The sequence below is a fragment of the Solanum pennellii genome, chromosome 5 (assembly GCF_001406875.1).
Source record: "Solanum pennellii chromosome 5, SPENNV200".
Classification (NCBI taxonomy): domain Eukaryota; kingdom Viridiplantae; phylum Streptophyta; class Magnoliopsida; order Solanales; family Solanaceae; genus Solanum; species Solanum pennellii.
In genome coordinates this window covers 1,156,293-1,183,111 of record NC_028641.1, presented here as the reverse complement: position 1 = coordinate 1,183,111, position 26,819 = coordinate 1,156,293, and the positions used below count along the sequence as shown (strand labels likewise).

Here is a 26,819-nt window from a genome sequence, read left to right as displayed (position 1 = left end):
AACTATAAATCCAAACACAAAATATACATGTATTGACTTGACGTAAACACTTAATGTACGTAAGTTTTACCCTACAATTATCTGTTAGCTTAAAGAATCATCAACATGAGAATAAAAAAAAAATTTAAAATTATCATCGAAATCATTAAACTAATAACTCATTATCATAAATCAATTACTTTTTTTATTCGAAATATTAATTTTCGAATTAATAAATTTTACGTGATGTTCTCGTGCAAGCAATATAGTATGAACACATGATTACACAGTTAACTAAATTAAACCATTGCTAAGCTGCTAATTATCCAGCCATGGCAGTTTGGTGGAGGAATATAAGCAGCTCAAGGAAGCAGCTAAGCTATCTGTGTAGCAGAGACATTCCATCAGTTCAAAAATTACGTTATCAATCAACATTGAGGTGCAAAATTTCTGATGCTGTTCCAGATATACGTAGAGTGAACAAGAACATCACAAATTTGATTCGAAATGGTCGATTAGAGGATGCTCGGGTATTATTTGACGAGTTAACACATCGAAATACAGTTACTTGGAACTCAATGATTAGTGGGTATGTGCAGCAGCGTGAGATTGTGAAAGCACGGTACCTGTTTGATGAAATGCCGCAGAGGGATGTTGTTTCTTGGAATTTGATGATTTCTGGTTATTTGTCTTGTAGAGGGAGAGGGTATTTGGAGGAGGGTAGGAATCTGTTTGGTGAAATGCCTGAGAGAGATTATGTTTCTTGGAATACTATGATTAGTGGGTATGCTAAATGTGGGAGAATGGATGAAGCGTTGGAGGTTTTTGAGTGTATGCCTGTGAAAAATGTTGTGTCTTGGAATGCGGTGATTTCGGGTTTTTTGCGTAATGGGGATGTGAAAACTGCTGTTGAGTATTTTAAGAGAATGCCAGTGAGGGATTCGGCGTCTTTTAGTGTACTTGTATCCGGTTTGATACAGAACGAGGAATTGGATGAGGCGGAACATTTTCTGTATGAATTTGGAGAGTGTAATGATGGGAAAGAAGATATGGTTCATGCATATAACACTTTGATTGCCGGATATGGTCAGAAAGGAAGAGTTGGTGATGCTAGACGCATTTTTGATAACGTTCCATCTTTTAGTGGTCAGGGAAATAGCAAAAAGAAGAGATTTGAGAGGAATGTGGTATCGTGGAATTCCATGATCCTGGCTTATAGCAAAGCAGGAGATTTGGTTTCTGCAAGAGAACTTTTTGATCAGATGACGGAGAGGGATATATTTTCATGGAACACAATGGTTTGTGGCTATGTCCATGCGTCAAATATGAGTGAAGCATCAAGCCTGTTTTCTAAAATGCCAAATCCTGATGTACTAACATGGAATTCAATCATCTCTGGATATGCACAGGCGGGAAAGTTGGAATTGGCACGTGATTATTTTGAAAGGATGCCCCACAAGAATCGGGTTTCTTGGAATTCAATGATCTCGGGGTGTGAAAGAAATGCAGACTATGAAGGAGCAATAAAGTTATTCAGGGCGATGCAACAGGCAGGAGAGAAACCTGATAGACACACACTTTCCTCACTTCTAAGTGTTTGTGCTGAAACTGTGGCATTGTTTCTGGGTATGCAGATTCATCAGCTAGTGACAAAGACTGTTATACCAGATATACCTTTAAACAATTCCCTAATAACTATGTATGCAAAATGTGGCAAAATACATGAAGCAAGGGCAATTTTTGAAAAGATGAAATTTCAAAAGGACGTAATCTCATGGAATGCAATGGTCGGAGGATATGCATCTCATGGTTTTGCATTTGAAGCACTAGAGCTTTTTGAATTAATGAAGTGCCTGAAAGTGAGGCCAACTCACATCACGTTCATTTCAGTTCTGAATGCATGTGCTCATGCTGGTTTAGTGGATCAAGGTCGGTTATATTTTAAATCTATGGAATATGAATTCGGCATCAAACCTGAGATTGAACATTTTGGCTCCCTTGTGGATATTGTTTGTCGTGATGGGCAGCTTGAAGAGGCCATGAAAGTGATTAACACTATGCCAGTGGAGCCAGATAAGGCTGTCTGGGGTGCAGTACTAGGTGCTTGTAGGGTGCACAACAATGTTGAGTTGGCACGAATAGCAGCTGAAGCGCTAATGCGCCTGGAACCAGAGAGTTCAGGCCCTTATGTTTTGCTGTATAACATGTATGCTGATGCTGGAAGGTGGGATGATGCAAATGAAATCAGGATGTTGATGGAAACAAATAAGATAAGGAAGGAGCCCGCTCATAGCAGGGTCGGCTCTACTTCCTCATAGTGATATCCGAAATTGTGAATCTTGATCACTCGAAGAATTTGGACCGAGTTGACTATGTTGGGGCTTAAGTCATTAGAAGGAAGATGTCACATGCAGTGTCTTGCTGATCATTTGCAGTATCCCTTGCTTTGACAAATAATGCAACAATGCTGTTAAACCCCTATGTCATAGAACTAAGAGTTCCTAATCTTTGGACTTTGTATGAAGTTCAACTGGAGAGTTACTTCTGTTTGCCTTTTTTTCCTGATAATTGTGGTTCTTCCTTCACAATTATTGGTTTTTTATTGCTTACTGGAGAATGGAGATGACCATGTCATTGCTCTAATTCATGTCAGGCAACAGTGCTCTCTGACATCAAGCATTTCCACCAGAACAATCAGAAAAGAGACCAAAGCTTATTAGGATGGAGAACGTTAACATCGATGCAAATGCTCCAACTTCTCAACATGTATTCAAATAACTGAAGAGGAGCTTGTGGGGTTTGAGGATGATATGCTGAGAAGCTAATTCATTTACTGACTAAAGAAACAGAGGATCTGGATAGTATATCTATTGTTGGCATGCCTTGTCTAGGGAAGGCAACTTTGGCCACAAAGACATTCAAAGATCCTTCTATTGTTTTGTCGCTTTGACATTGGAGCATGGTGTACTGTCTCACAAACATAAAATCCGAAAGAGCTATTAATTGACATCGTTGGGCAAGTCACAGGCGTGCATCACAGTGACGGTATAGCTGATATGTTGCGCACATGTTTGATAGGCAAAAGATATCTCATTTGTTGGATGATATATGGGAAGTCGAGGCGTGGGGTTAGTTAAGATTATGTTTTCCAGTTGGTGGAAATTGAAGCAGAATTATCGACTTAAACAAGTAGCAGATGAACTAATGCGACATGATGATCCATAATGTCTTGGATTCATTTGAAAATGTTGCTGAAGTAACTGAAAAGGAAGCTTTGCCCCCTGAACTCCAGGTGCTGGATTACAAATTCATTTGAAGATATCGTGGCTATGTCAATGTAGTGCTGAAAAATTTTCCCCAAGGAAAACATGTATTAAGCAGGTATTGATCCCTAGTCTTCTAATCGTTTCGTATAGTGTATTAATAAAAATAATGCTTCCATTAACTCCGTATATCTTATTTGGTACATTTTATTCATGCTATGTATTCTTATTGTGTATTAAGGTGTGTATTACTAATACTATGAAATAAAATATGTATATGTTTAATGCAAGTATTATTAATATTTTAACCTCCTCCTTTGGAATCTTTTGCCACAGGAATCTTTATTTGTTCAGTGCTTCAGTGCCCACTTCTTTCACACTCACTCCATCAAGATTTGCCATTGATGGATTTCAAGTTCCTTTCTTTTCTCATCTTCAACTACTTCATAATCAATTCATCATCAATCTATGCATCTCTCCCATTCCCTAATGACTCTCTCCCCACTAAGTCTGGCTACCTCAGGGTCAACGATACAACCAGCTCCGCCATTTTCTACACATTCTACGAAGCTCAAAACCTCACAACACCTCTTTCTCAAACCCCACTTCTCATTTGGCTACAAGGCGGACCTGGATGCTCCTCTATGCTCGGAAACTTCTATGAATTAGGCCCTTGGCGAGTCTCTTCTTCTCACATACAAAAAATCGAACATGTAGCGCTCAATCCTAATAATAGATCTTGGAATCGGATTTTTGGGCTGCTTTTCCTTGATAATCCAATTGGTGTTGGATTTAGCATTGCTGCAACACCTGAAGAAATCCCGAGGAACCAAAAAGGAGTGGCAAAGCACTTATATATCGCGATAAAAAAGTTCATCGAGCTGAATGAATCGTTCAAGGATCGGCCTATTTACATCACGGGTGAGAGTTATGCTGGTAAATATGTGCCAGCAATTGGATATCAGGTCTTGAAGAAAAATGTCATGTTGCCTGTTCGTAGTAGAGTGAATTTGGCTGGAGTTGTCATTGGTAACGGACTAACTGATCCGATTAGCCAAGTTGCTACTCATGCTGCAAATGCGTATTACTTTGGATTGATAAATGAAAAACAAAGGAAACAACTAGAGTTGCTTCAAGAAAAGGCAATTTCATTGGCAAAGAATGGTAATTGGAGTGAAGCAACGAATGCTCGAAGTAAAGTCTTGAACACTTTACAAAACATGACTGAAATGCCAACTCTGTATAACATTAGAAGGCACAAGCCATACCAAAACCATCTGGTAGCTGAGTTTTTGAACAATGTTGAGGTGAAAAAGGCATTGGGAGTGAATGAAACTATTGTTTTCGAGGTGTGTAGTAAGGTGGTGAGGGAAGCATTACACGAAGATTTGATGAAGAGTGTGAAGTATATGGTGGAGTTTCTTGTCAAGAATACTAAAGTTTTGTTGTATGAAGGTCAGCTAGATTTGAGAGTTGGGTTAGTGTCAACCGAGGCGTGGGTGAAGAGAATGAAGTGGGAAGAAATCGACAAGTTCTTGGAAGCAGATAGGAAAGTTTGGAGAGTCAACGACGAGCTAGCAGGGTATGTGCAGAAATGGAGGAACTTAAGCCATGTTGTGGTGTTGGATGCTGGACATTTGGTTCCACATGATCAACCATTGAATTCTCAGGCCATGATTGAAGATTGGGTACTTGAAAAGGGAGTTTTTGCTAATGATCAAATTGAAAACTTGTCCACCAATTTGTTTGATGTACTTTAGGACTATGTTGCTCAGTCTCTTCAAAAATATTATCGGATGTTAGTTTGATCCACCAAAAATAGTGTTTTTTTTAGAGGATCTGACACGGGTGCAATTGTATTTTTGAAAAGTCCGAGCAACAGGATGAAGCTAAGTTTACTTGTTTTAACTTTGTAAGAGATCATAGTACATGTTGCTATGCTATGTTCCTCCTTCAATGAGTTGTTTAAAACTCTTTTAAGTGTTTTTTTTGTTTGTTTATGATTTCATTAATTCCTTATTATATTTTTTATGAGTTTATCGAAAACAAGCTTTTTATCTCTTCGATAGTGATAAGGTTTAAGTACATTATATTCTCTCCCGACCTCACTTTATTGTTGTTGACTTATTTATTCTCCTGATCATAGCTGATTAGCTCCTTTGACTCAAGACCTAGATATTCTTGGTTAATGTAATTTCAATTACAAAATCTTGCTTAATTAATTATAATTACATTCTTATTTATATTTTGACTAGAAATATTAAAAGAAAAATCGTTAATTAGTAGTATTGTTATATGGATCTTGTTGTTAGACTAATTTGTTTCTTATATTCAAGTTAATAAACAAATACTATGTTTTATTTTACCTAAATACTACGACAGTTAGAAAAATTCTTTTGACTTAAATGTATCTAAAATAAGTTAATCTAAATAGAATTTAGTACATGTATTCACAAATCGAAAAAACATCAGGTAATTATATAAAATAAGTATGTATATATCAATTTATATATTTTTGTAGTTATATACAAAAAGTGTGTATATATCGATTTAATGTTTTGATAGTTATATACAAAATTGATTGAGGTATATATATATTTTTGTATATTCATATAATCATATACATATATAATTTATAGTTATATACAAACACAAATAGTTTATATTTGCACAACATATAATTTTTCAAATTTTCAAGGAAATGAGCTTTTTAAAAAGATAAAATATTATCTTTTTCTTGATATTATAAAAGTAATAAATGAAATAAATTAATATATATTTAAAATAGTGGACAAATAAATTTACACGGAAGGAGTAATATAATAATTTCAACAATATATAAGAAGACACAAAATTTTACTCATAAAACACATACATCAATAAAGTTTTATGTCTTATATTCTTTGTTCTTCTATTTTAAGTATTTGAGCAGCGTATTTTCAAGTTTTCAACGACATAAATTTTTTTTAAAAGATAAAATATGTATGTGTATTTTTCTTGATATACAAAAGATATAAATGTAATAAATAAATACATTTTAAATATAATGGACAAGATATAAATGTAAATAAATAAATTTTAAATATAATGGACAAGATATAAACGACATGGTGTTTTATGTCTTATATACTGTCTCTTCTATTTAGATAGATATGTGAGATGCATTTTTTCATGTTTTTAATGACATGACGTTTTTTCAAAGATAAAATATATATTTATATTTTCTTGATACTAAAAAAGTAATAAATAAAATAAATAAATATATTTTAAATATAATGGACAAATAAAATTAGAGTGAAGGGGTAATATAATAATTTCAACAATATATATAAAAACACAAATTTTTATTCATAAATTGCATTCTTTGAATGGGATTTACGCATTATATTCTCAGCTCTTCTATTTACGTATTTGATAAGGATTTTTCAAATTTTCAACGACATAACGCATTTTTAAAAGATAACATATTTATCTTTTTTTGATATTATAAAAATATTTTTATAATAGTGGACAAATAAAATTAAAAGGAAGGAGTAATTTAGTAAATTCAATAATAAATAAGAAGACACAGAGTTTTACTCATAACTCGATTCGTTTTATACATTTTATGCTTTATATTCTCAGCTCTTCTATTTCTGTATCTGAAAAACGTTATTTCAAAATTTCAACAACATGACCTTTTTTTTCTTCAATATTCTATCTTTTTTTTATATTACAAAAGTAATTTTTTGAAACTTAGAAAGTACTATGATAAACATATATTTAAAATACAAATTTACAAAATCTTAAATCATGAATTTGACCCGACCCGACCCGACCCGACCCATATAATTGACCCAAAAAAACAGAGAAGATATTTAAGTAAATCTTTAAATCCACTTTCAGCCACTCAATTCTCAAACTTAACAATGGCTTCCACAGGTAGCCTTTTGTGCAAATGTAGAGTTTCTTCTTTGATAAGTATCTCTTCTTTTCCTTTGATGCAACCCATAACCAGACCAGGTCAGTAATACGCGGAATCAGAATTTGAAATTTATTAATAGCTCGTTTTAATTATCGAATTTCCAATTAAATATTTAGTGATTCTTTTAATACAAATATAAATCTATGTAACATGTAAGTTGTTATATATTGCCATTTTTTTCTATCTTGTTTTATATTCGATGTTTGTTCTAATTTATGTGATACTGTTTGATTAAAAATAATACTTTTTGTAATTTGTGATATACAAACGTTATATATTTATGTGATACAGTTTAATTTGACAAGAAAAAGATAAATACTTTTGAAATAGGTGGTCTACAAACCTTACGTATTAAAGTTAAATTATTTCTAATTATACACTGACATTTTTTGCTGTGATGGGCAAATAGGAAGTATGTTTGAGAGAGTAGGTAACAACTGCAACTCAATCCACCTTTAACCAGAGGTCTCGTTCGAGCTCTGGAACGAAGAAAATCCTATTGGGAGCACCCCCGAACGGGCTCTATAGAGCGTGATTCGGATTTAGTCTGAACTTCAACATAGGCTCCGAACAGTGTTAATCAATCAAATGCAGTTATAAAAATTCTGCTAAGGCTAATTGATCAAAAATAAAGTTTGGTTACTTTTGCTATACTCTGAATTGCTTTATATGTACAAAAGCCTTACAATGTCTCATTTTGTGATCTTTAAGAATCAGTAGCTATTGTTAACTAAGAGAGAATTTATATTCTTGATTCAAAGATTGCTCCTTTTCGTTCTCGAAGAGAATGGTTTAGTGAAAAAGAAGGTTTCGGCTTTAAGTTAACATCGAATGTGTCATATTTGTTATGTTTCATTATATGAAATTGGAGCAGGTTCAGAATAGGCCGGTGAATTCGTCCATCTAAAATTTTAATTGTTGGTGATCCTACACTTACAAAGAGTGCACATCATAATTTAATCAATGCAAAAGAGTTTATCTCAAGAATGTGAGTGTTTCCAACAAATTCGTTATCGTGCTTCTTGCATTTGGTAGATGTTGACTAGTGTTGGAAATCGTATAAAGTTATGGAGGAACCTTTCATGTTCAACTTTGATATTCAAGTTTCAATTGGTTGATTAATAAATCGTCTGTTATACGTTTGTCTGACTTGCAGAAATAACTTACTCCCAGAGACATCTCAGTGTCGGAACTTCCTCTGTCCTAAGGAATGTATCCCACAACATGAGCATGAAGAAAGTTCCACGTATGATCACCAGAGCTAGCTCAGAACCGAGTGGCAGTAGCGATGGAGCTCTTGGACAGAATAAGGCATGTTTTGCGATTGCATTCTCTATTATGAACTATGCATATGATTCTGTTTTTTCTTATTCTAGTATCATTAGTTTGGAGAAATTTCACTCCGTTATCCTTATTAGAAGTATGTCCTCTTTCGTGCTTGGTCATTTGAATGATTTGATGCTGATGCAGACACCATTTGGATATACGAGAAAGGATGTTATATTGATTGGAGTTGGAGTTACACTTCTAGGGGTTGGCTTAAAGAGTGGATTGGAGGTACTTTGATCTATGTTTTCCTTATGTTCTGGTTCAATATATGCTTGTCTGCAATAACTTTTGTCCAAATATCTTATGCAGTTCTTGGGATTTGACCCTTTACAAGCTGGAAATGTCGTCCAACTAGTCCTGGTTTTGGGTCTAACAGTTGGATGGATCTCAACATACATCTTCCGTGTCTCAAACAAGGAAATGACGTATGCTCAACAACTACGAGACTACGAAAGCAAAGTCATGGAGGTGCGGTATTTTGATTAACATTCAACTCATCTGTTTGTTTCTGTTATCCTTTTCTGTGTTGTGAATACAGTTGAATGATTTTTTTTAGTATTTTCGGAAGGGGGTCAACTTAAAGAGTTCATAGTAGAGGGACATTTACCTGAACTACGCCTATAGAATGTGACATTTCAACGTTCCACCAAATTGGTTCATTCTAGAACTCTTGCTAATTCTTCAGCTGCTAACGAACATCCTAAATCAGATCGTATCATGTTAAAGGAAAAACAGAACTGCATTTTCTGATGCTAGGATTCTATTGGTAGTCATAAGCCGAAGCTTAGCATATAGTTTTCGTGCAAAGCTGGGATTGCTTCTCTAGCTTAAGATATCATTTCCGGGGCTTAAAATTGTGTCTCCAACCTCTTTTATGCATATTGAATAATTTGAAATCAATCTTACCTGAGAGTTCGGTCATCTCAGAGATTATTTTCATCACTCTGATAAGTCATCACAAGATTTTTCTGTAACAGTTCAACGGGTTGAGTCTTAACTTTTCCCAACTTGCAGAAACGGTTAGAGAGCTTAACAGAAGTGGAATTACAAGTATTGCTTGAGCAGGTTGAAGAAGAGAAGACCCGCCTGACTAGTGGTGAAGAGGTCAAATAGATTTTGTTTTCCTTGTGGCTACGTATCGTTGGACCTTGTTATCCATGAATTATGGACTAGACCATACTGAAGTCTGTACAGTGTCGATATATGTTTGCCTAGCATTCGATGATCACATCCAACTTGATAAAACAATTCTGGAATGAAACAGGTTCCACCAGGTGGGGACTGGGAGTTCATGTTATGTAAATTGTTTAGGATTATATAGAAAATACATGGTATACGAACTATTATTTATCGCTTGTGCATTTGTTGTTACCTTCTATTCAAGCAAGAACACGAATGTGATAAAACAGTGAATTTTCTATTCAAGCAAAGAATGGAAGTATGATAAAACAACTATTTTGGAGATCATTTTGTATTTCCACCTTAGCCATATTAGTACTTAGATGCATACTGATGATAAAAATAAATTTTGGGTTCGACTGAACCTCAAAGATAGCTCATCTGGTGAGTGTTGTCCGAGACCATAACCTCAGCCCATGTGGGAGACTCAACAGTTAACACTTCCTTCCCTGAGGACTGGACACCTGGTGCATGGACAATACAACATGGGGCTAACATAGGGTTAACAAGAATATAGATGGTTAGACTCTGATACCATGTGAAGACAGTGGTCTTCGAGTTTAACTCAACCTCAAAAGTTAGTCCACGAGATGAAAGATTGCTAAAGATCATATAAGGAGATCACAAATCATTCGATCAACTGATGTGGGAGACTAAACACATTGTTGTACTTACACTAGAAGCCTTAAACATTCTATGCAACTAAGAAGTTTTTGGAATAATAATCCATTTGCAGCTATGTGCATATTGAAAGTGTGGATTTCCCTAAAAACACATGGATGATTGATTTAGAAGGTTTCTAGTGAAGCGTGGTTACTACAATGACATACTCAGTGTAGTCACATAAAGTGGCGTCTGGCCGGTGAAACACAGATAAGGGAAAAAAGTTGAAATTCATTTCACATAATCATGAAACACTTGGAAAAGAATATCAAAAAGTTGAAATCATTAGTGAAACAAATGTGTGTACACTTAAAAATACTTTATACTTTTCCTCTCTATGTACAGAATTTGATCCCTTTCGATTTTCTTGTCTGGTATATTCATGAATCATCGCTAGTATCAGAAGACGAACTGCTCTTGGAAATGTCTGATAAGAAGTTAGCCGGCAATTTTGGAAATCTGACAGCTCTACTATTTTCCATTCCTGGTGATGATGATCCTCCGACAGCTACGAGAGGTTTCTTTTTCTGCATGTTTCTTGTAATCTCTACACAAACTTTATCAACCATTTCTAGAAAATCTTTAACTATGGCGAATAGTTGAAGTGGTTGCCATCCTTTATCATCTGAAGCTCCTGCTTGATAATAATCTGTTGTTTTCTTTACGAGTTCCATTACTCTATCTTGTTCGTCTCTCACCGTTTTCATTTCTTTTTCAGCAGCATCCAGGAATTTCTTCATCTCTTTACCGAATAGTCCTTTAACATTGTCGCGTTGTGCCAAATGTGTCTTGATTTCAGATATCTGAGCTGTTAGCATCGAGCACGTCTTGGACAGCAAGTCGTAGTCTATTGCAGCTGCTTTCTTTACATTACTAAATGCAGAACTTAATCCACCCACTATTGGTAAGCCAAGCATCATATACTCCTTCTCGGTCTCATCATTTTCTGTAGTGTTCTTTGATGTTGGAATGGCGCTGCTTGCAGTAGTCTGGCTATTGCTACGCCTCAAACTTTGATTACGATTTAGAACGCAACGTTTTCCTTCTGCTCTGACTACTTCTTGCACAACAAAGTGAAGTAATGTGGTCTTACCATCCATACTTTTCACATCAGACAGTTTTCTGAGAGCAGTAAGTTTAAACGCTTGTGCGTTTCCTCTTGAAGTTCCGGCATTCATTCTATTCCCCGCTTTCAAAATAGCTTCTAGAAGTTTCAAGAACAATCTTTGAGCTTTAAGCTCCTTGCAAGACAACTCAAGTGTTTGTAAGTACTCTTTATGATGGTGAATTTCTGTCCCATAATTTGATCTAAAAAGCATGGCGTTGAAACGAGTAAAGGCGGATGGAACAGCTTTAAGTATATGAAAGAGGAAAGATTCAGCATCAGCTAATCTGGTAGGATCTCCTTCAAATGTAAGAACTTCTGTTTCCTCTTCTTTTGTTGGGGCTATTCTGCAGAGTTTCTCAAGAGTATCAACACTTAAACCTTGTCCATCGATAAGTGCATCGATAATCTCTTTACGAGTAACACCAAGTGACCTAAGTACAATTGCAATATTTTGTGACTTTCTGGTTTCAAGAATGAATATCTGAGAAGGTGGACCTGATATATCTGCTCTTGGACTCAAAGCTCTACTTTCTGTTCCTGAGGGCTTTTTGTTTGTAGCAACACATCCAAATAGTGCCTCCATAAGATCTCCATCAAACCTACATGAAAGGTAAACAAATGTTTATTTGAGTACATAATTATACATATGGGGATACAAAAAGGAGAGATGGAAAATATGTTTTACTTGAACGATCCACGATCGAGTTTGTCCCAAACCATTGAATGCTCAACATTAGCATTCAATTTATCCCAATGCAATGGCTTTAGTTTGACTTTATCATTTCCACTTCCTGAACCCCCTTCCCCTGATGATGATGGAGGTAGTGGAGGGCCTTTCTTTAGTCCTGGTGGCGGTGGTGGTGGTGGACCAGGCGCCTTTGGTATCGCTGATACAGACAATGGCGGTGCTGGTGGAGGTGGAGGAGCTCGTGTTTCGAGTTGACTTGATGATTCTTGTCTCTCCATAGGGTGAAAAACAATGCCATCATCAGGATTTGGTTGTTTGTTTTCTAAATCAAGCCAAGAAGGGCTTTGAGAAGTTGAAGATTTGCCTCTAAGCAGAGGCAATTCTTGAATTGGATGATCTGGTTTCTTCCGTCCACCGACGCCTCGACTAATCATCCTCTTCTCTTCTTCATCTCTCAATGCATTTACAAACACCTTCTTCTTCTTGAAACTCTCTTTCCTCTGTTCATCATTCTCCATTTTCCTCCAATAAAGCACATCCAATCCATTTTCATCAACAATCACTCCTTTTAAATTCCCTTCAAATTTCAAGAATTGATCTTGATGAATAGCACTAGCACTAGCACCACCACCACCACCACCACCACCGCGTGGATCACCAATCGCGGTACCTTCTTGTTGTTTTCTCCTACGCCTCGAGTACCTAACAAGGAAAAAGAACAAAAGAGCAGATAACACAACAGTACTAGCTGCAGTCACACCAATAGCTGTTCCAACAGCCTTGTTTGATGATGTATCTGGTGTTGACACGGAAGGCGGTAACGCAGGCTTATCAGTGGGGTCCGGTGGAAGTTCCGGAGGAGGAGGAGATGATGATGATGATGATGGTGGTGATCGTTGAACGGGCGGAATAGGAGGAGGGAGAAGATTAGGCAAAGGAAAAGGAAAGAAAGTTTCTACATTTTGTGATTGAGATGTAACACTTGGAATCATTGAAAGAATGTAAAAAATGAAGAGATAAAGAATCATATTGTAAAGAGAGTTGTTTTTTGAAATTGAGAAGAAGAATTTTGGTTTATGTTGAGCATTGTTTGTTCAAAAACTCTTACTATTTCTTGGATTTGGTATATGGTTTTTCTAGCTTGCTGACACTTTCAAAAGGGGGAGTAGTTAATTTTTCCCGGTATTTTACAAGAGAAATATTGTTGCAAAATGACCAAAATACCCCTTACCTAAACCGAAAAATTGTAGTTTATATAAGCTTGACGTATGTTACAGAGGCGGAGTCGAGATTTCGATTTTTATAGGTTTTGACTTTCTTTTATGTGATCATCGTTTCAGGGTTAACTTTCGCGCATCTCGATTAATTCCGCGGGCACCGATGACATGATGATTTTAAGTGTTGATTACTGAGTTTGGAATTAGATATATGTAGATTTTTTTTAGTAAATTTCTTAACATGAGTATGTTGGTTGAGTAAAAGTTATTGAATTTGGTCAAATTCTGTATTTAGATTTCTACCTACGCCTTACTAGATTTATGGGAGTGAGTTCATTTGAATTTTTATGTCATATACATTTATGTTCATTTTTATTTGTTCAGTTTGGAATTTACATATACTTTAGGGATTGTTTGGTAACTTTAATTTAGTACACTTGAATTGAAAATTAAGTTTGGAATTAAAATTTATGAAATAATAATTGATATGGATGTTTAACCATAGTATTTGTATTAATTAGTGTTTAGTTTCATGTTTTGGAAAATGATTTAAAAAATAAATAATTGATGGTAAGAGTAAAATATGAGGGGAAAAAACATGTTTTTCTCTTAATATATTTCAAGTGACAAAGTAAAAATATAAATATATTTATATAACGAATAAATAAAAATAAATGAAATTTTGAATCTGTATTTTCAACGAATTCAAAATGTTAATTAAAATAAATGAAATTTTAAATCTGTATTTTCAACGAATTCAAAATGTTAATTAATTTTAAATCGTGAATGTAATATTTGTGTACCTATACATACATGACATATAGTTGTGAAAGTAGCTGAGTTCTTTGACAAAGTCTTCATATTTGCTGGCTTTTTCCCTTTTATTTTGACCATTTAATTTAAACACTAGGGTTATGCCTATGCAATTATTTTATTCTTATATATTTATATTTTTCAACAATTAATTATTTAATGACATCTCATAGTAATAAAAAGTCAGAAGGAAGACTCTATCAAAATAAATTAACGTACCAACAAATTTGAAAAAAATATAGTTTATGATACGTACTTTCACGTAACAATAACATTTTACCCCCCCACCCCCCACCCAATATGTTCTTTTTGTTTTTTATTTAAAGTTTGATATTCATATTGAATTTCGATTAAATTGAAATTCGCTTTGAAAAGTTTTATATTGAGGTAAAATCTCCCTAATAAAGTAGATTTTGTATTTAGAGGCTAATCACTAAACTTTTCTGGAATAGGTTAAAAAGAATCGAGACCAAAACCTAATTGATTAAAAATAAAAAAATACTTATCACTTTACGCGAACGGTAGTGAACTTTTCTTATGATAGAAGGAGCTTGGAAAGAAACAAATAACAAGTGGAATAATTTAATCATTAATTTAAATTGGCTTTTAAAATATATAATTTTTTTTTAGTGAATAGAATTGAATTGGCAAAATAATTATTTCTTTAATTGTGTGTGCCAAAGGAGGACTTGGTTGACACATCATAGGAAAGTTGTTCACCAAAACATAATTTTTGTTATCTAGAAAGATCTAAGCAAACACATCTTTACTTAATCCCTTTATAGAAAAGTAGTTGAAAAGAGACAACTAATCTTTATCTAATCATAATCATTTTTAAATAAATTGTTATTTAATATCTTACTCATTAAAATTTGATTAATTTAAATTTATATCAGATAAAATTTATTTCGAAGAAAAAAACTTGATAAACTTTTACACTTGTTGGATTGTGTGCATGTGAGTTTTTCAAGAGAAGTTGGCTTTATTCAATAGTTAAAGATTGAGTTAATTTCATCAAATTGATTCATAGTGGTCATTAATAGTAGCTCAGAAATTTATTGTGTTTGCTTGAATCTTAGGACCATTGCTTGTGACTTGTGTTAGTGTAGGTGGAAAATCAATGAGCAAAAAAAAAAAAAAGAGGCAACTCAACTCATATTTGAGAATATCTTTTAAAAAAAATTAAAATTCGAGATATGTGATTAAGGATCGAATCTTTTCATGATTCTATCATTGCACTACACAATTCATATTGATTGTACGATCACATATTAGTTGTTCATTTTTTTTATATACGCCTTAAAAATTATAAATAAAAAAGATAATTTTACTTATTTGCTGATTAAGAAACCTTTCTAGAACTTTACAAACTTAGTATTTAATTGTAAGTAGGAGTGTGCATTCGGTTTTTCGGTTTGATTTTATACTATTCGATTTGAATTTTCGATTTTTGACTTTGAAGAAGTGTAATCTAATCCAAACCAAAATAAATTTGGTTTGGTTTGATTTTTCTCTTTTTGGTTTGGATTTTTCGATTTGGTTAATCGGTTATGTCAATAATTAGAAACATAAAAAGTTATATTTACAATTTAATCATATATATATATATATATATATATATATATATCCAAAAAAACAAACAAAGTAAATTATAAATTCAAAACCAAATCAAGAATTCAAAAAACCAATCCAAATTAGTATTCGGTTTGATTTTTCGATTTAATCCAAATAGTGCACACCCCTAATTGTAAGAGTATAATGGGGAAAAAATTGTTTATTCTATTTTAGTTTTAATTTGTAAATTGACATGTAATTTGTGAAAATTATTAATAAGGTGGATAACTAAAATGAGAAAAGGAAAACACATAATCTTTTTAGTTTTATGGGATATTGTTTGATATCTAATTTTTAGGTACCAATTATTTCAATTTTTGTATAGCATAAATTCTATTAAATGGGGAAATATTCTCTACTAAATGGCTTTTTTTTTTAAAAAAAAATAATCCAAATACTCTTTTACATTAATTTACAATAAAATAGGGATTAGGAAAGATTCAACTATATATGTACTATTGATTATGATGTATTAACCGCTTAATTTTATTTTTTAGAAACATTAAGAAAAAAACGAGTGAATTATCTAACAATTGAATATAATTTTAGCAATTTGTCAAAAAAGGACATTTGACTATACTTTAGTTGATCATTAATCAAAGTGTGAACTCTAATCCATATTAAAATGCATGATTCACATTTCCAAATTAACTCCCTTAAACTCAAAATCAATATTTAAATTCTGAATCCATTACGGAAATAAATGAAACTAAGAGGCGGACCTGTCCCAAAATTAGGAGGATTACGTACCTCGAAAACCTAAAAAAATTTATATATATCTTAAACATGAGGTATATATTTTGCTAAACAACCTCATGTAGGTTTAGACCAATACACTATAACAAAAATAATTTTTAGCGGTATTAAATATTGACACTAATAAAGAGTGCTAACGTCTTTACCGGTATTAGTGAAGTGCCATTAGAACTAATGTCACTAAAGGCTTTAGAGACATATACAAAGAGTGACAATTGCTGCTAAAAATACATGTTTAGCGGCAATTAAAAATTAAATACCGCTAATGATCATTTTTGTTATAGTGATAATGCCTCCATTAATTTCAAATTCTGAATCCGCCTCTGAATGATCCGCGGTCGATGCATGGTGTGTAAACCTATATTTTTGAATTTTTCTTGTTTTTTGACGACTTCAATGTCCACATGAAAATTGTTAGATGAATTTGATTCCATGCAGGATTACGTTAATGTGATAGCAGCCTTTTAATTACTTTGGGTATTTTATTTTTATAGATAGACATTTTAGAGTACTACACGAAAAACTTTGTTTTGAAGTTTATAATATAAAGTAATTATGATTAGGTAACTCCAAGTGACCCATTCTTGGATGAATGAATTTGTAGATATATAATCATCAAATATAGTAGCTAAGTCAGAATTTCCACTAAAAAATTTAAAATATGAAAAAGTCAATATATAAGAAAAAAAATAATTATTCACTATCTACGTGTATATATACGTACAAAAATTTTAATAATATATTTAAATTTTTATTTCTTTCACCCAACGTGACTCTATCCCGCTCAAACGAGATTTATAGTTAATGAATAACATATAAGAATTGTACAGCATATTATCAATGAAAGAAAAAAATAGAAAAGAATAATTGAAATCTATAATCGTGAATTTTCAACTATTCATCCAAGAGCGTTTGACTTTAGAATATTTCTTTTTATATAACCACATAAAACTAATTTTCTTGCCAAAAAGGATATATATTTAGACAATTACTAATGATAATTATTATGTTAATACTTCCAAAAAATTTCTATAGATGATTAAGGAGATTGTTTTTCAGTAGATAAAATTAGGTTAAAAAAATAAATTGTTGACTTCTAAAATATGATTTATAAATCCAGTTGATATTGACCAACACTGCATGTTTGTTCCAAGAAAAAAAGACAAAAAAGTCTTCTCATAATTTGTAGTTTTTGAAGAATCACACTTTTGGGTATAGTTGTATGGTTCTAATTTATAGCATTACTTGATCAATTAATAACATGTCCAAACATGACAAGACTTTGTTACATACTCCACATATTTTAATTCCTAACATTTTTAGAAGACGTTGTTATATCTAATACATGTATCTCAGCTATACTGATCTTTTTGCTCATTTCCCTCATATCTCACTAGCTTCTCTCCTATGTCCCTCTCTCGTTAGTCGCTCTACTGATGAATTTGTATTTTAGAATATATTTAGTAACAAAAATACATATAATTCTTTATATATCTGACTTGAAATCTGGTATGGAATTATTAATTTGTAAGACTATATGTAATAATTTCAAACTAGAAGAAGAATGGTAAGAATGTTTGTGTAATTAACTAGTTTTTCCTATATATTAAGAACATAGACCACCAACATGGGTTGTGGTACAATGGTGGGAATGTTTCACGATTAACCAAAGGTCTCGGATTCGAGCCCTGGGTACGGAGAAAATCATGTTGGGAGCGTCATCTCCGAATGGGTCCTGTAGTGCGTGATTCAGATTTAGTCGGAGCTCTAATGTAGGCTCCGGACACTGGGTGGAAAAAAAAAAAAGAACAATGTGTCCACAAGCATAAAGGAGTAGTTTTGGATCCATGGACTTCATTTTTGAATCCTTCTTTATAGGTAAGTACCACTTTTGAGTATATTTTGGGCTGGTTTGATGTAAGTGTTTTAAAGCCCAAAAAATAAGTCCATGATGGTCCAATATTGATGAAATTGCTCCATTGCAAACACCAAGCTTCAAGTGTGTTATTGTAGAGTTGTATTGAAATTATAATTTACTCAAGTTCATAATATATACCAATTTAAGGATCTTAATAATGTTAAACTAACAAAAAATTGATTTAGTTGCACTAAAATCATAATCTTTTTACTTTAAAATTAATCGTAGAATGGGGTCCGAACGTAATTTTGAGAAAAAGAAAGTTTTTTCTTACAATCTATGTCGATAAATTACTATTTAGTATCCGCTTTTACTTAGCAACTATATATCTTGTTGACTTTAGGCAAAAAATGTGTCTTTTGACTTATGTTCTCTGAGTATATACAAATATGCATTTTAACTTGTATAAAATGGAACAAGTAAACACATGCATCATCCTATGATATAATATATACAAATCAATTCGCACGTATCTCTCACGAATTACCATCTTTTTTTTTTTTGTTATACGTGATAAATGTTTTAAAATATCTATACATAAAATATGATTAGAGCTCCTAAATTGTTTTTTTAGGTAAAAATTGGTAATTATTATTATTCTCATAATATAAGAGGTCATTCTCCAAATGAATAGAGCAAATCTTTAGGTTGTTTGAATTAAAGATTTGGTGTGATGAGTAATAATCATTTCATTAAGATAAGAGAATGACATGTTACGTTAAGTATTTTCACCTATATAAATTATTGATTTATACTAATTGATTTTGTCTCATATCTTCTTATGATCTTAGCCAGCTAGGAAAGCTATATAAATGAGTTGGTCTTTTTTTTTTCGATTTTTCAACTGATGTTCAAAATTTATATTAGAATTTCATCAAAATTCAAATCGCGCATAATAAAATTTATTCGATAATAACACTCTCAATATAATTCTTTACACATAAACTTAATTTCAATATATTTAATTAAAAATAAAACAATCTCACGTATGCATCACAAACTCAAAGTTGATATATATTAATGAGTTATTGGACAGCAAGGCACAATTTGGCACTTATCAATTATTATTATTATATCAATAAAAACATACCTAATATGGTTAAATGCCCCCAAATTTTTGTTAGGTACTAAACTCAAAGCGTCTTTGTCTCAATTTATGTTAACATTATTTAATTTTGATTAAAAAAATTAATTTATTTATATGACTATAAGTTATTTTATTAATAAAAAAATTATAAATGTTTCTTGATTATAAATATAACATTCTTTTTATAACATATTTAAAAAAAATTAAAATGTCATATAAATTAAAATATGAATAAAAATATAGTCTCTATGTCCCGATTTACACAACTCATTTTTTTAAATTTGTGTAAAACAATAACACATTCTATATTTAATAATAATTTTTTAAAATATTCATCTTTACCCTTAATAAGATGATGCATCTCACGCTTATTTTAAACCAAAAACTTTAAAAAAATCTTTCTTTTCTTTCTTAAACTTTGTATCAAATCAAACTATAATATCATATAAAATGAGACTCTCTAATATCATATAAAATGAGACGAAGAGAGTGTAATTTCCTTATTCACTTGTTTTCACCGCAACAAGAAAGTTACTTTTTTTTAAAAAAAAAAACGTTGACCTATCGAACATAAAAAAATATTTTTCTTCGTACCAAACGCTTATCCCCCAAGAAAACAAGATCAATGGAGATCCTTAGAACAAGGGAACAAATCAAACATGTGTAATTCAACTCAAAATCCAATATTCCTTTTTAGCAGACAAGAATTGACATTTAATAAAGATCGTATCAGAATCATATCAATACATATCCCATTATTCAATTCCACCCATTATCTCTATCTGTCATTGAATTGGATACATAATAAATATTACTACTACTAGTACTACTGCCAAAATGTAAAAATTATAATATAAAGTAGTAACACATTAAAATAAAATTCATCAACACAAGAAAATGTTGATTTCATAACATTGTCTAAAATCAACTTTTCTCCTTTAAGAGAGACTCTCATTTTGAACATATCTTTGTAAAGTAATCACACGATATCATCGATCGATATGTGTCCGAAAAAGTGACAAAGCCAACAAAAAACCTCGCTAGTAAGGGGCAATTGGCTTGTCTACATTGTATGCCCCGACGATGGGAGAGGAGGGCTTAAACAACCCCAGAAGTAGCAAAAAGGAAAGTAAGATACATAGTAGTATATATACCGTTTTGTCACAAATCTTGGCTGCTCATTTTGAGTCGTCTTGTTGGTGATGTTGGCGAACAAGGCATGGAGGAATCAGTGGAATGTGTCGGTGAATCAGTAGAGAGCGATGATGAGAATGCTGCTTTAGGGGACGATGGAGAGGAAGTGGATGGCGGTGAAGGTGTTGATGAGAGGTCAAGTGATGATGGTGAAGGCGAGAGAGTTGGTGTTGATGAATCATCAGACGATGATTCTGGCAACTTTCTCTTGTTCATTCCTTTCTCTTCACCCCTAAATCGATCCTCGTTGAACATGTAACTCTTCAAACGTTTTACGTCTGCCAATTTCACCGGCTTCAATAGGAAATCTTCAGCACCTTCTTCCAGACATCTGTTATCGAATTAGAATTAGTTTCATCAACACAACATCCCACTTAAAAAAGGTCTAAATTCTGAAAAACATTAAAGTTAAAGAACAAACATCCTTTTTCCATATTTGTTTTTGATAAGCATTTCGTCTTCAAAAACAATCGTAAAGCCACAACTTTAACAATGTGACATTCGAACGACACTTTATGCATTAACATCTTTTAGTGGCATACTATAATTGCATATATTGTTAAACTAAACCTTACTAGAATAAGAACATGCATTCCTAATTATATTACTAAAAGTACAACTATTGAAAAAAACAGACAAAGAGCATATGCTTTGGATTATGATATTATAAAGTATGAATCCAACTACTTTATTTTTTTGGTACAATATATTAAACTAATGAAGTGGTTGTTCATTCATTGCTTTTGGTCATGCAAGAAACTGGTTGTTCAATAATAATAACTCATCACATCTTCCAAAATATGCAAGTCAAAACCTTTTTAAAAAAATTGAAGAATCTAACAAATCTTGAAAGCACATGTACAAACGATAAGTAAAGATTTGATGCCATCTTAATTTAATTGCAACATAGGTTTTGGTTGTCAATGGTACTTCCCCATTGTTTTTTTCTTAAAATAATAGGAATTGGAAGATAGCTTTAGGTTGTCAACAATGGGACTACCCTTCTAGTTTTTATCAAGTTTCCTTCTCTCTCTCGAGTCAGTGGCGAGCCAAGATTTTTAACAAGGGGATTCAAGAATGTAAAGATGTGAACACACAAAGAAACCAATGGATCCAAAATATATTATATTATACATTTAAAATATTGAACAAGGGTGGCTCCGTCCCACGATGTGTGGGGTATAATTAACTCAAAAGTAAATGCAATGACAATTAGTATTGCTTCACTCCATTCATCAAGGATTTAGAATTCCAGAAGTTCTAAAGTAAAAGTCACTAGCAAAAATATATTCAACAGATTCGAGTATGAAATCCAACAGCGAAAGAATTGAAAGTACCTGTCGATTCTAGCCAAAACATTTTCAGAAGACATGATTACAACTGGAACTTCCCTAAAAGATGAACCCTGTTTCACAAATACAAATTCGGAAACTTCAGTACATTGATTAATTAGATTTTCCTTATAAGAAACTCAAACATTAATCTTTCAAGCGAAAAAATAGTCTGCGCACAAAAGCTACCCGCTAAGCACTAGGTCCGCTAAGCACTAGGTCTTGAAAAGACCAGAGCACAAGGATCTATTGTACCAAGCGTTACCTTGCATTTCTACAAGACGTCGTTTCCACGGCTTGAACCAATAACCTCATGACAACAACTTTACCGGGGTCGGAAAAGGGCCAGACCTAAAGGTCTATTGTACCAAGCCTTACCCTGCATTTCTGCAAGAGGACTTGAACCAATGACCTCATGACAATAACTTTATCGGGGTCGGAAAAGGGCCAGATCGCAAGGTCTTATAATACAAAGCCTTACCCTACATTTCTACAAGAAGCTGTATTCATGACTTGAACCAATGACCTCATGACAACAACCTTAACGGGGTCGGGAAAGGGCAAGGGGCAGACCGGAAGAGTCTGTACGAAATCTTACCTTGCATTTTTACAAGAGGTTGTTTTCATGACTTGAACCAACGACCTCATGACAACAACTTAACCGGGGTAAGGAAAGGGCCAGACCAGAAGGGTCTATTACACGAAGCCTTACGCTGCAATTTTGCAAGAGGCTGTTTCCACTGCTGGAACCAATAACCTCATGACAACAACTTACCCGGGGTCAGGAAAGACCCGGACTACAAGGGTCTATTATACGATGCCTTACCCTACATTTCTGCAAGAGGCTGTTTCCACGACTTGAACCAATGACCTCTCATGACAACAACTTTACTTGTTACAGTTACACCAAGACTCTACTCCCTTTCAAACAACATAAATTACATGAACAATGAAAAGAAAGGGCAAAACAAGTACTACCTTAATCTTTTTGAGCAAATCATAACCAGTCATTCCAGGCATACAATAATCTGTAATTATCAGATCCACCTTCAAACCCTAACATAAAAAAAAAATACAAAAATCCATAAAAATCTTCAATTTTCACTTCAAAAAAAAATCCACCAACAAAAATTTCTTACATCAATGCTAACAGAACTCTCTTCTTCATCCAATCCAAGATATTTCAAAGCTCTCATCCCACTATCCACAGTAGTCACTGTACAATTCCAACCACAAAACATTCAAAATCTCAAAAAAATCATTTTTTTCCTAAAATTGAGCTCAAACAAGTCAGATTTTTTTTTCACCTTTACAAGATGTATTTTTGAGGAGACGCTCAATGACTATTCTGTCCACAAGACTATCATCAACAGCAAGAACATGAACTTCATGAGTAGCCTCTGTTAACGGCAACAACTCATCGTACTCCTCCACCTTCTCCGCCCTACGCCGCCGTGAAAACATACCATTTCTTGCCATCTCACTCTACTAACAAAATCAACAAAAATGGAACAAAACCCACAAATATTTCACCAAATTAAGAAAACCCCACAAATATTCTTGGAAAAATTTGTGGGAATTTGAAAGTTTTTTGTTACAAAGAAAAGAAAACACAGAGAGAAGAGTGTGTGTAATATAAATGTCTATCTGTCTTGTTCATGTACACAGACAATATACACATACTTGTCAAATATTTTATTTTTTGTTATTATATTAAAATTAAATTAAAATATTTAGTTTCCAAAAATATATAATAAATGTAAATAAAAACACCAAAAAAAATAAAAATCAAATCTGGTGAAATCTACTTTTAAAATTAATAAGGCAATACGGCTGAGATTCTGAAATCCACTTTGTTGGTGCTGATTTTATTTTTATTTTATTTTATTTTATTTTCCCATATCCACGCGAGTTATTACATTCTCCCGAGTTTTTCGCGAGATTTTGTTTTTTTTTGTTTTTTATTATTATTTTTAGAATCGATTTTTAAATTTGTAATAATTCATGTTTCAATTGAATATCGAAAGTAATAAAATGTTCCAAATAAACACTTCATACTTTAAATGTTGAAAAGAAATTGTGCGTTTTCGTTTATGAATAACTGAAGTATTGAAAATAATTTTAAACTTATCGAGAAATATAGTTTCGTTTATGAACTATTAACAGTTTAATAAATACCTACTTAACTTAAATATATTATTGATATTGCCACGTGAGTGAAATATATAAATAAATTCTCGTCGAGTTCAGAGTGATTTCAACGATTCTCTCGACTTTTTATTAAGAGTTTCACACTTTTATAAGGGCTTCAGACTATTTGTTATGTCACATGTGAATTAGGGTGTATTTAAGTTCAGTTAGTGAAGTAAATGAATAATTTTGATGTTGCCAATAGTTTAGAGATGAAATTAGTAATTCACGCTAAGTTTATTAGTATCTTCAATAGATATCTCTTTATTTTAAGTAAATTATGCAAAATATAACATCTCATTTAACTGTATGCAAAACTTAAGTAGAGAACGACCGAAATTTTACTTTTTTTATGGTAAATAGCATATAATTCTAAGTATATGACATATTTCATGAAATTAACTTCACTACCTAATGAATGAATGGAGTTTTTCTAAGAGAAATTTCATTTTTGTACCAACGATGTTTAGTTAAAACAGTTTACATTTTATGAAAAATTGAAGTATTCAATTGAAACATAAATTAAGATGTATTTGTGTTGATTTATTTTAAGTGTCATTAAGTCTGAATAATTTTTAAGCATATTTATAGGATTAGAATAATTTTTTTTAGAAAAAAATTATAAATACTTACTTTAAAGTTAAAATAATTTTGAAAAATCATAAATTAAGATTAGTAACTTTTGACTTATCCAGACATACTCTTAATTTGGGTGTATAGTAAATTTTTTTTAATAAATTTAATGGGGTGACTATGTTTCAATTTTATATTTATATTTATATTTAATACAATAAAGTTGACTTAAGGTCAATTTGAGAATCCACAATCAAATCAGAAGTGGGAAAGGCGGAAAATGTAACGACACGGTTACTTATCACACAAATTTAAATAAAATAAAGATTTATTTTTCCCATTTAAAACTTTTTTATTTAGTAAAAAGTGAAGAACCTTCTAAAAATAATATTATTGGAATTTAAATAAGTTCTAGTTAACCAACTTAAGTTTTATAATGTGTTTATATAGATGCTAATTAGTTATGTTGTTTATGTTAGGTTAATGGTTGATATAAATGAGAACATGGTAACCATGCTTATAAATTTATATCGTCTTCGTCCATTTTAAATTGTCACATTTTCTTTTTTTTTTTAAAGTCAAATGATAATAATTTTAATTAACATTTTACGATCTATTTCTTTATCATATTAATATGCAAAAGATTGAAATTTATAGTATTTTTCATATAATTTTTGAATATCTAAAAAAATTTATTTAAAATATCAAATTAATGTAATCTAATTTAAGTTTGAAAATTAGTCAAATTAATTTTAGAAAAGCGCATTATAATAATTAAAAGTAGACAGATAGAGTAATTTTTAGTGTTACTACAAAAAAAATAATTTGAGACGATGATCAAGATAGTTTATTCTTCGAAACAAGTTTGTTGGGAGTATTATTATGTAATGCTTCTTACAAAGATGTATTATAGAGAGATTCCTGGTAAAAAAAATATATTATATTTTGATTTAATTTATTTGTATTATATTTTTTAATTTCTTCAAATAATACATATACATTTTTTTTAACTTGAACATAAGTAAACACTGAACCATGTATAAAATTAAATAAATATATACATTCGTCTTCCGAATTAATTGTCTTACATGACAATTGTGTGTCCTACGTGACATCCTACTTGTATTATTGACTTATAAAGCACTTGTATCTACTTCAATTTCATTTAAATTCAACGTCTATTTACGCACACCAAATATTATAGAACATAAAAAAATACACGATATATTATATACCTTTTCTATATATAACTATTTACTTTTATTTTTGTTATATAACATATTTAAAACTACGAAATTCAAGGTATAGTAAATAACTTGTTAGATTTTTGTTAAGTAAACATCAATTATGGTGATTTAAATTAATTTATCCTTGTTATTATAAAAAGTCATAGTAGACTTTTTGAATATTCTAAAGTATATAGTATAATATAATATAATATAATATAATAAATTTTGTACAGTATGAGAAAGAGACTGGAATTTGTTGGCAAGAGTTATTACAAGAAAGTAAAGTCTTAATCAGGTCAATCAATTAACAATTATTTTGTTGTCGTTATGAAGATTTTGTCTAATCTTTACAAAATCTTTTTGTGGTCCTACATAATTTATATATTTACTTTTTTTTTTCTTCATTTCCCTTTTAACTAAATTAAGGAGTCAACTAATTTGTACAAAGTCAAGTAATCATCTTTATGTACAATTAAATTTTCCTAATTACACATAAAACTAAGCAATTAAGACAACCATAAATAGTTGTATGTTTTTTTTTTAAAAAAAAAACATACATTCGATGCTTAAACAACAAAGACTGTAATGGAATGATGATTACTCTTTTCTTAACCAGAAGTCTAGGTTAATAAATATGGATCAACTAACATGAAAGATTTCGAAGAAATTTTAACAATTATAACAATGAAATTTAAACTACAATTAAAAGTTTTTGTTGCTAGTC

At 31.9% G+C, this 26,819-nt stretch overlaps 5 protein-coding genes across 5 annotated transcripts; 3 read left to right on the top strand and 2 right to left on the bottom strand.

Moving 5' to 3' along the window:
- Window positions 1-219: 219 nt before the first annotated feature.
- On the top strand, window positions 220-2,362 carry LOC107018931 (pentatricopeptide repeat-containing protein At1g62260, mitochondrial). The gene has a single exon (XM_015219523.2). It carries the CDS (start codon window positions 312-314, stop codon window positions 2,295-2,297), a length of 1,986 nt encoding a protein of 661 aa, XP_015075009.1. The 5' UTR covers window positions 220-311; the 3' UTR covers window positions 2,298-2,362.
- An 871-nt stretch (window positions 2,363-3,233) lies between these two features.
- Window positions 3,234-5,236, top strand: LOC107018932 (serine carboxypeptidase-like 50). The gene is made up of 2 exons (XM_015219524.2): window positions 3,234-3,360; window positions 3,579-5,236. The coding sequence occupies exon 2, from the start codon at window positions 3,647-3,649 to the stop codon at window positions 5,000-5,002; it is 1,356 nt and encodes a 451-aa protein (XP_015075010.1). The 5' UTR covers window positions 3,234-3,360; window positions 3,579-3,646; the 3' UTR covers window positions 5,003-5,236.
- A 1,883-nt stretch (window positions 5,237-7,119) lies between these two features.
- Window positions 7,120-9,896, top strand: LOC107020611. The gene is made up of 5 exons (XM_015221047.2): window positions 7,120-7,244; window positions 8,363-8,517; window positions 8,677-8,763; window positions 8,845-9,003; window positions 9,550-9,896. Exons 1-5 carry the CDS (start codon window positions 7,151-7,153, stop codon window positions 9,646-9,648), a joined length of 594 nt encoding a protein of 197 aa, XP_015076533.1. The 5' UTR covers window positions 7,120-7,150; the 3' UTR covers window positions 9,649-9,896.
- Window positions 9,897-10,588: 692 nt separating this feature from the next.
- Window positions 10,589-13,712, bottom strand: LOC107020610 (formin-like protein 4). Its single transcript, XM_015221046.2, has 2 exons — window positions 12,171-13,712; window positions 10,589-12,084 (listed from the first exon to the last, which is right to left on the bottom strand). Exons 1-2 carry the CDS (start codon window positions 13,199-13,201, stop codon window positions 10,758-10,760), a joined length of 2,358 nt encoding a protein of 785 aa, XP_015076532.1. The 5' UTR covers window positions 13,202-13,712; the 3' UTR covers window positions 10,589-10,757.
- A 6,621-nt stretch (window positions 13,713-20,333) lies between these two features.
- Window positions 20,334-23,762, bottom strand: LOC107020856 (two-component response regulator ARR5-like). The gene is made up of 5 exons (XM_015221374.2): window positions 23,411-23,762; window positions 23,243-23,319; window positions 23,082-23,159; window positions 22,110-22,177; window positions 20,334-21,103 (listed from the first exon to the last, which is right to left on the bottom strand). The coding sequence occupies exons 1-5, from the start codon at window positions 23,580-23,582 to the stop codon at window positions 20,740-20,742; spliced, it is 759 nt and encodes a 252-aa protein (XP_015076860.1). The 5' UTR covers window positions 23,583-23,762; the 3' UTR covers window positions 20,334-20,739.
- Window positions 23,763-26,819: the final 3,057 nt, after the last annotated feature.

What these genes read in the sequence shown, in the direction of transcription:
- LOC107020611 (XM_015221047.2), top strand. Translation starts at nt 7,151, where the DNA reads ATGGCTTCCACAGGTAGCCTTTTGTGCAAATGTAGAGTTTCTTCTTTG. An exon ending in GAGCTCTTGGACAGAATAAG is followed by an intron (nt 8,518 to 8,676) that starts GCATGTTTTGCG and finishes ATGCTGATGCAG; the next exon opens with ACACCATTTGGATATACGAG. An exon ending in GCTTAAAGAGTGGATTGGAG is followed by an intron (nt 8,764 to 8,844) that starts GTACTTTGATCT and finishes TATCTTATGCAG; the next exon opens with TTCTTGGGATTTGACCCTTT.
- LOC107018931 (XM_015219523.2), top strand. Translation starts at nt 312, where the DNA reads ATGGCAGTTTGGTGGAGGAATATAAGCAGCTCAAGGAAGCAGCTAAGC.
- LOC107018932 (XM_015219524.2), top strand. Translation starts at nt 3,647, where the DNA reads ATGGATTTCAAGTTCCTTTCTTTTCTCATCTTCAACTACTTCATAATC.
- LOC107020610 (XM_015221046.2), bottom strand. Translation starts at nt 13,201, where the DNA reads ATGATTCTTTATCTCTTCATTTTTTACATTCTTTCAATGATTCCAAGT. An exon ending in CTCGATCGTGGATCGTTCAA is followed by an intron (nt 12,085 to 12,170) that starts GTAAAACATATT and finishes CCTTTCATGTAG; the next exon opens with GTTTGATGGAGATCTTATGG.
- LOC107020856 (XM_015221374.2), bottom strand. Translation starts at nt 23,582, where the DNA reads ATGGCAAGAAATGGTATGTTTTCACGGCGGCGTAGGGCGGAGAAGGTG. An exon ending in CAAAAATACATCTTGTAAAG is followed by an intron (nt 23,320 to 23,410) that starts GTGAAAAAAAAA and finishes GGAATTGTACAG; the next exon opens with TGACTACTGTGGATAGTGGG. An exon ending in ATTTGCTCAAAAAGATTAAG is followed by an intron (nt 22,178 to 23,081) that starts GTAGTACTTGTT and finishes TTTGTGAAACAG; the next exon opens with GGTTCATCTTTTAGGGAAGT.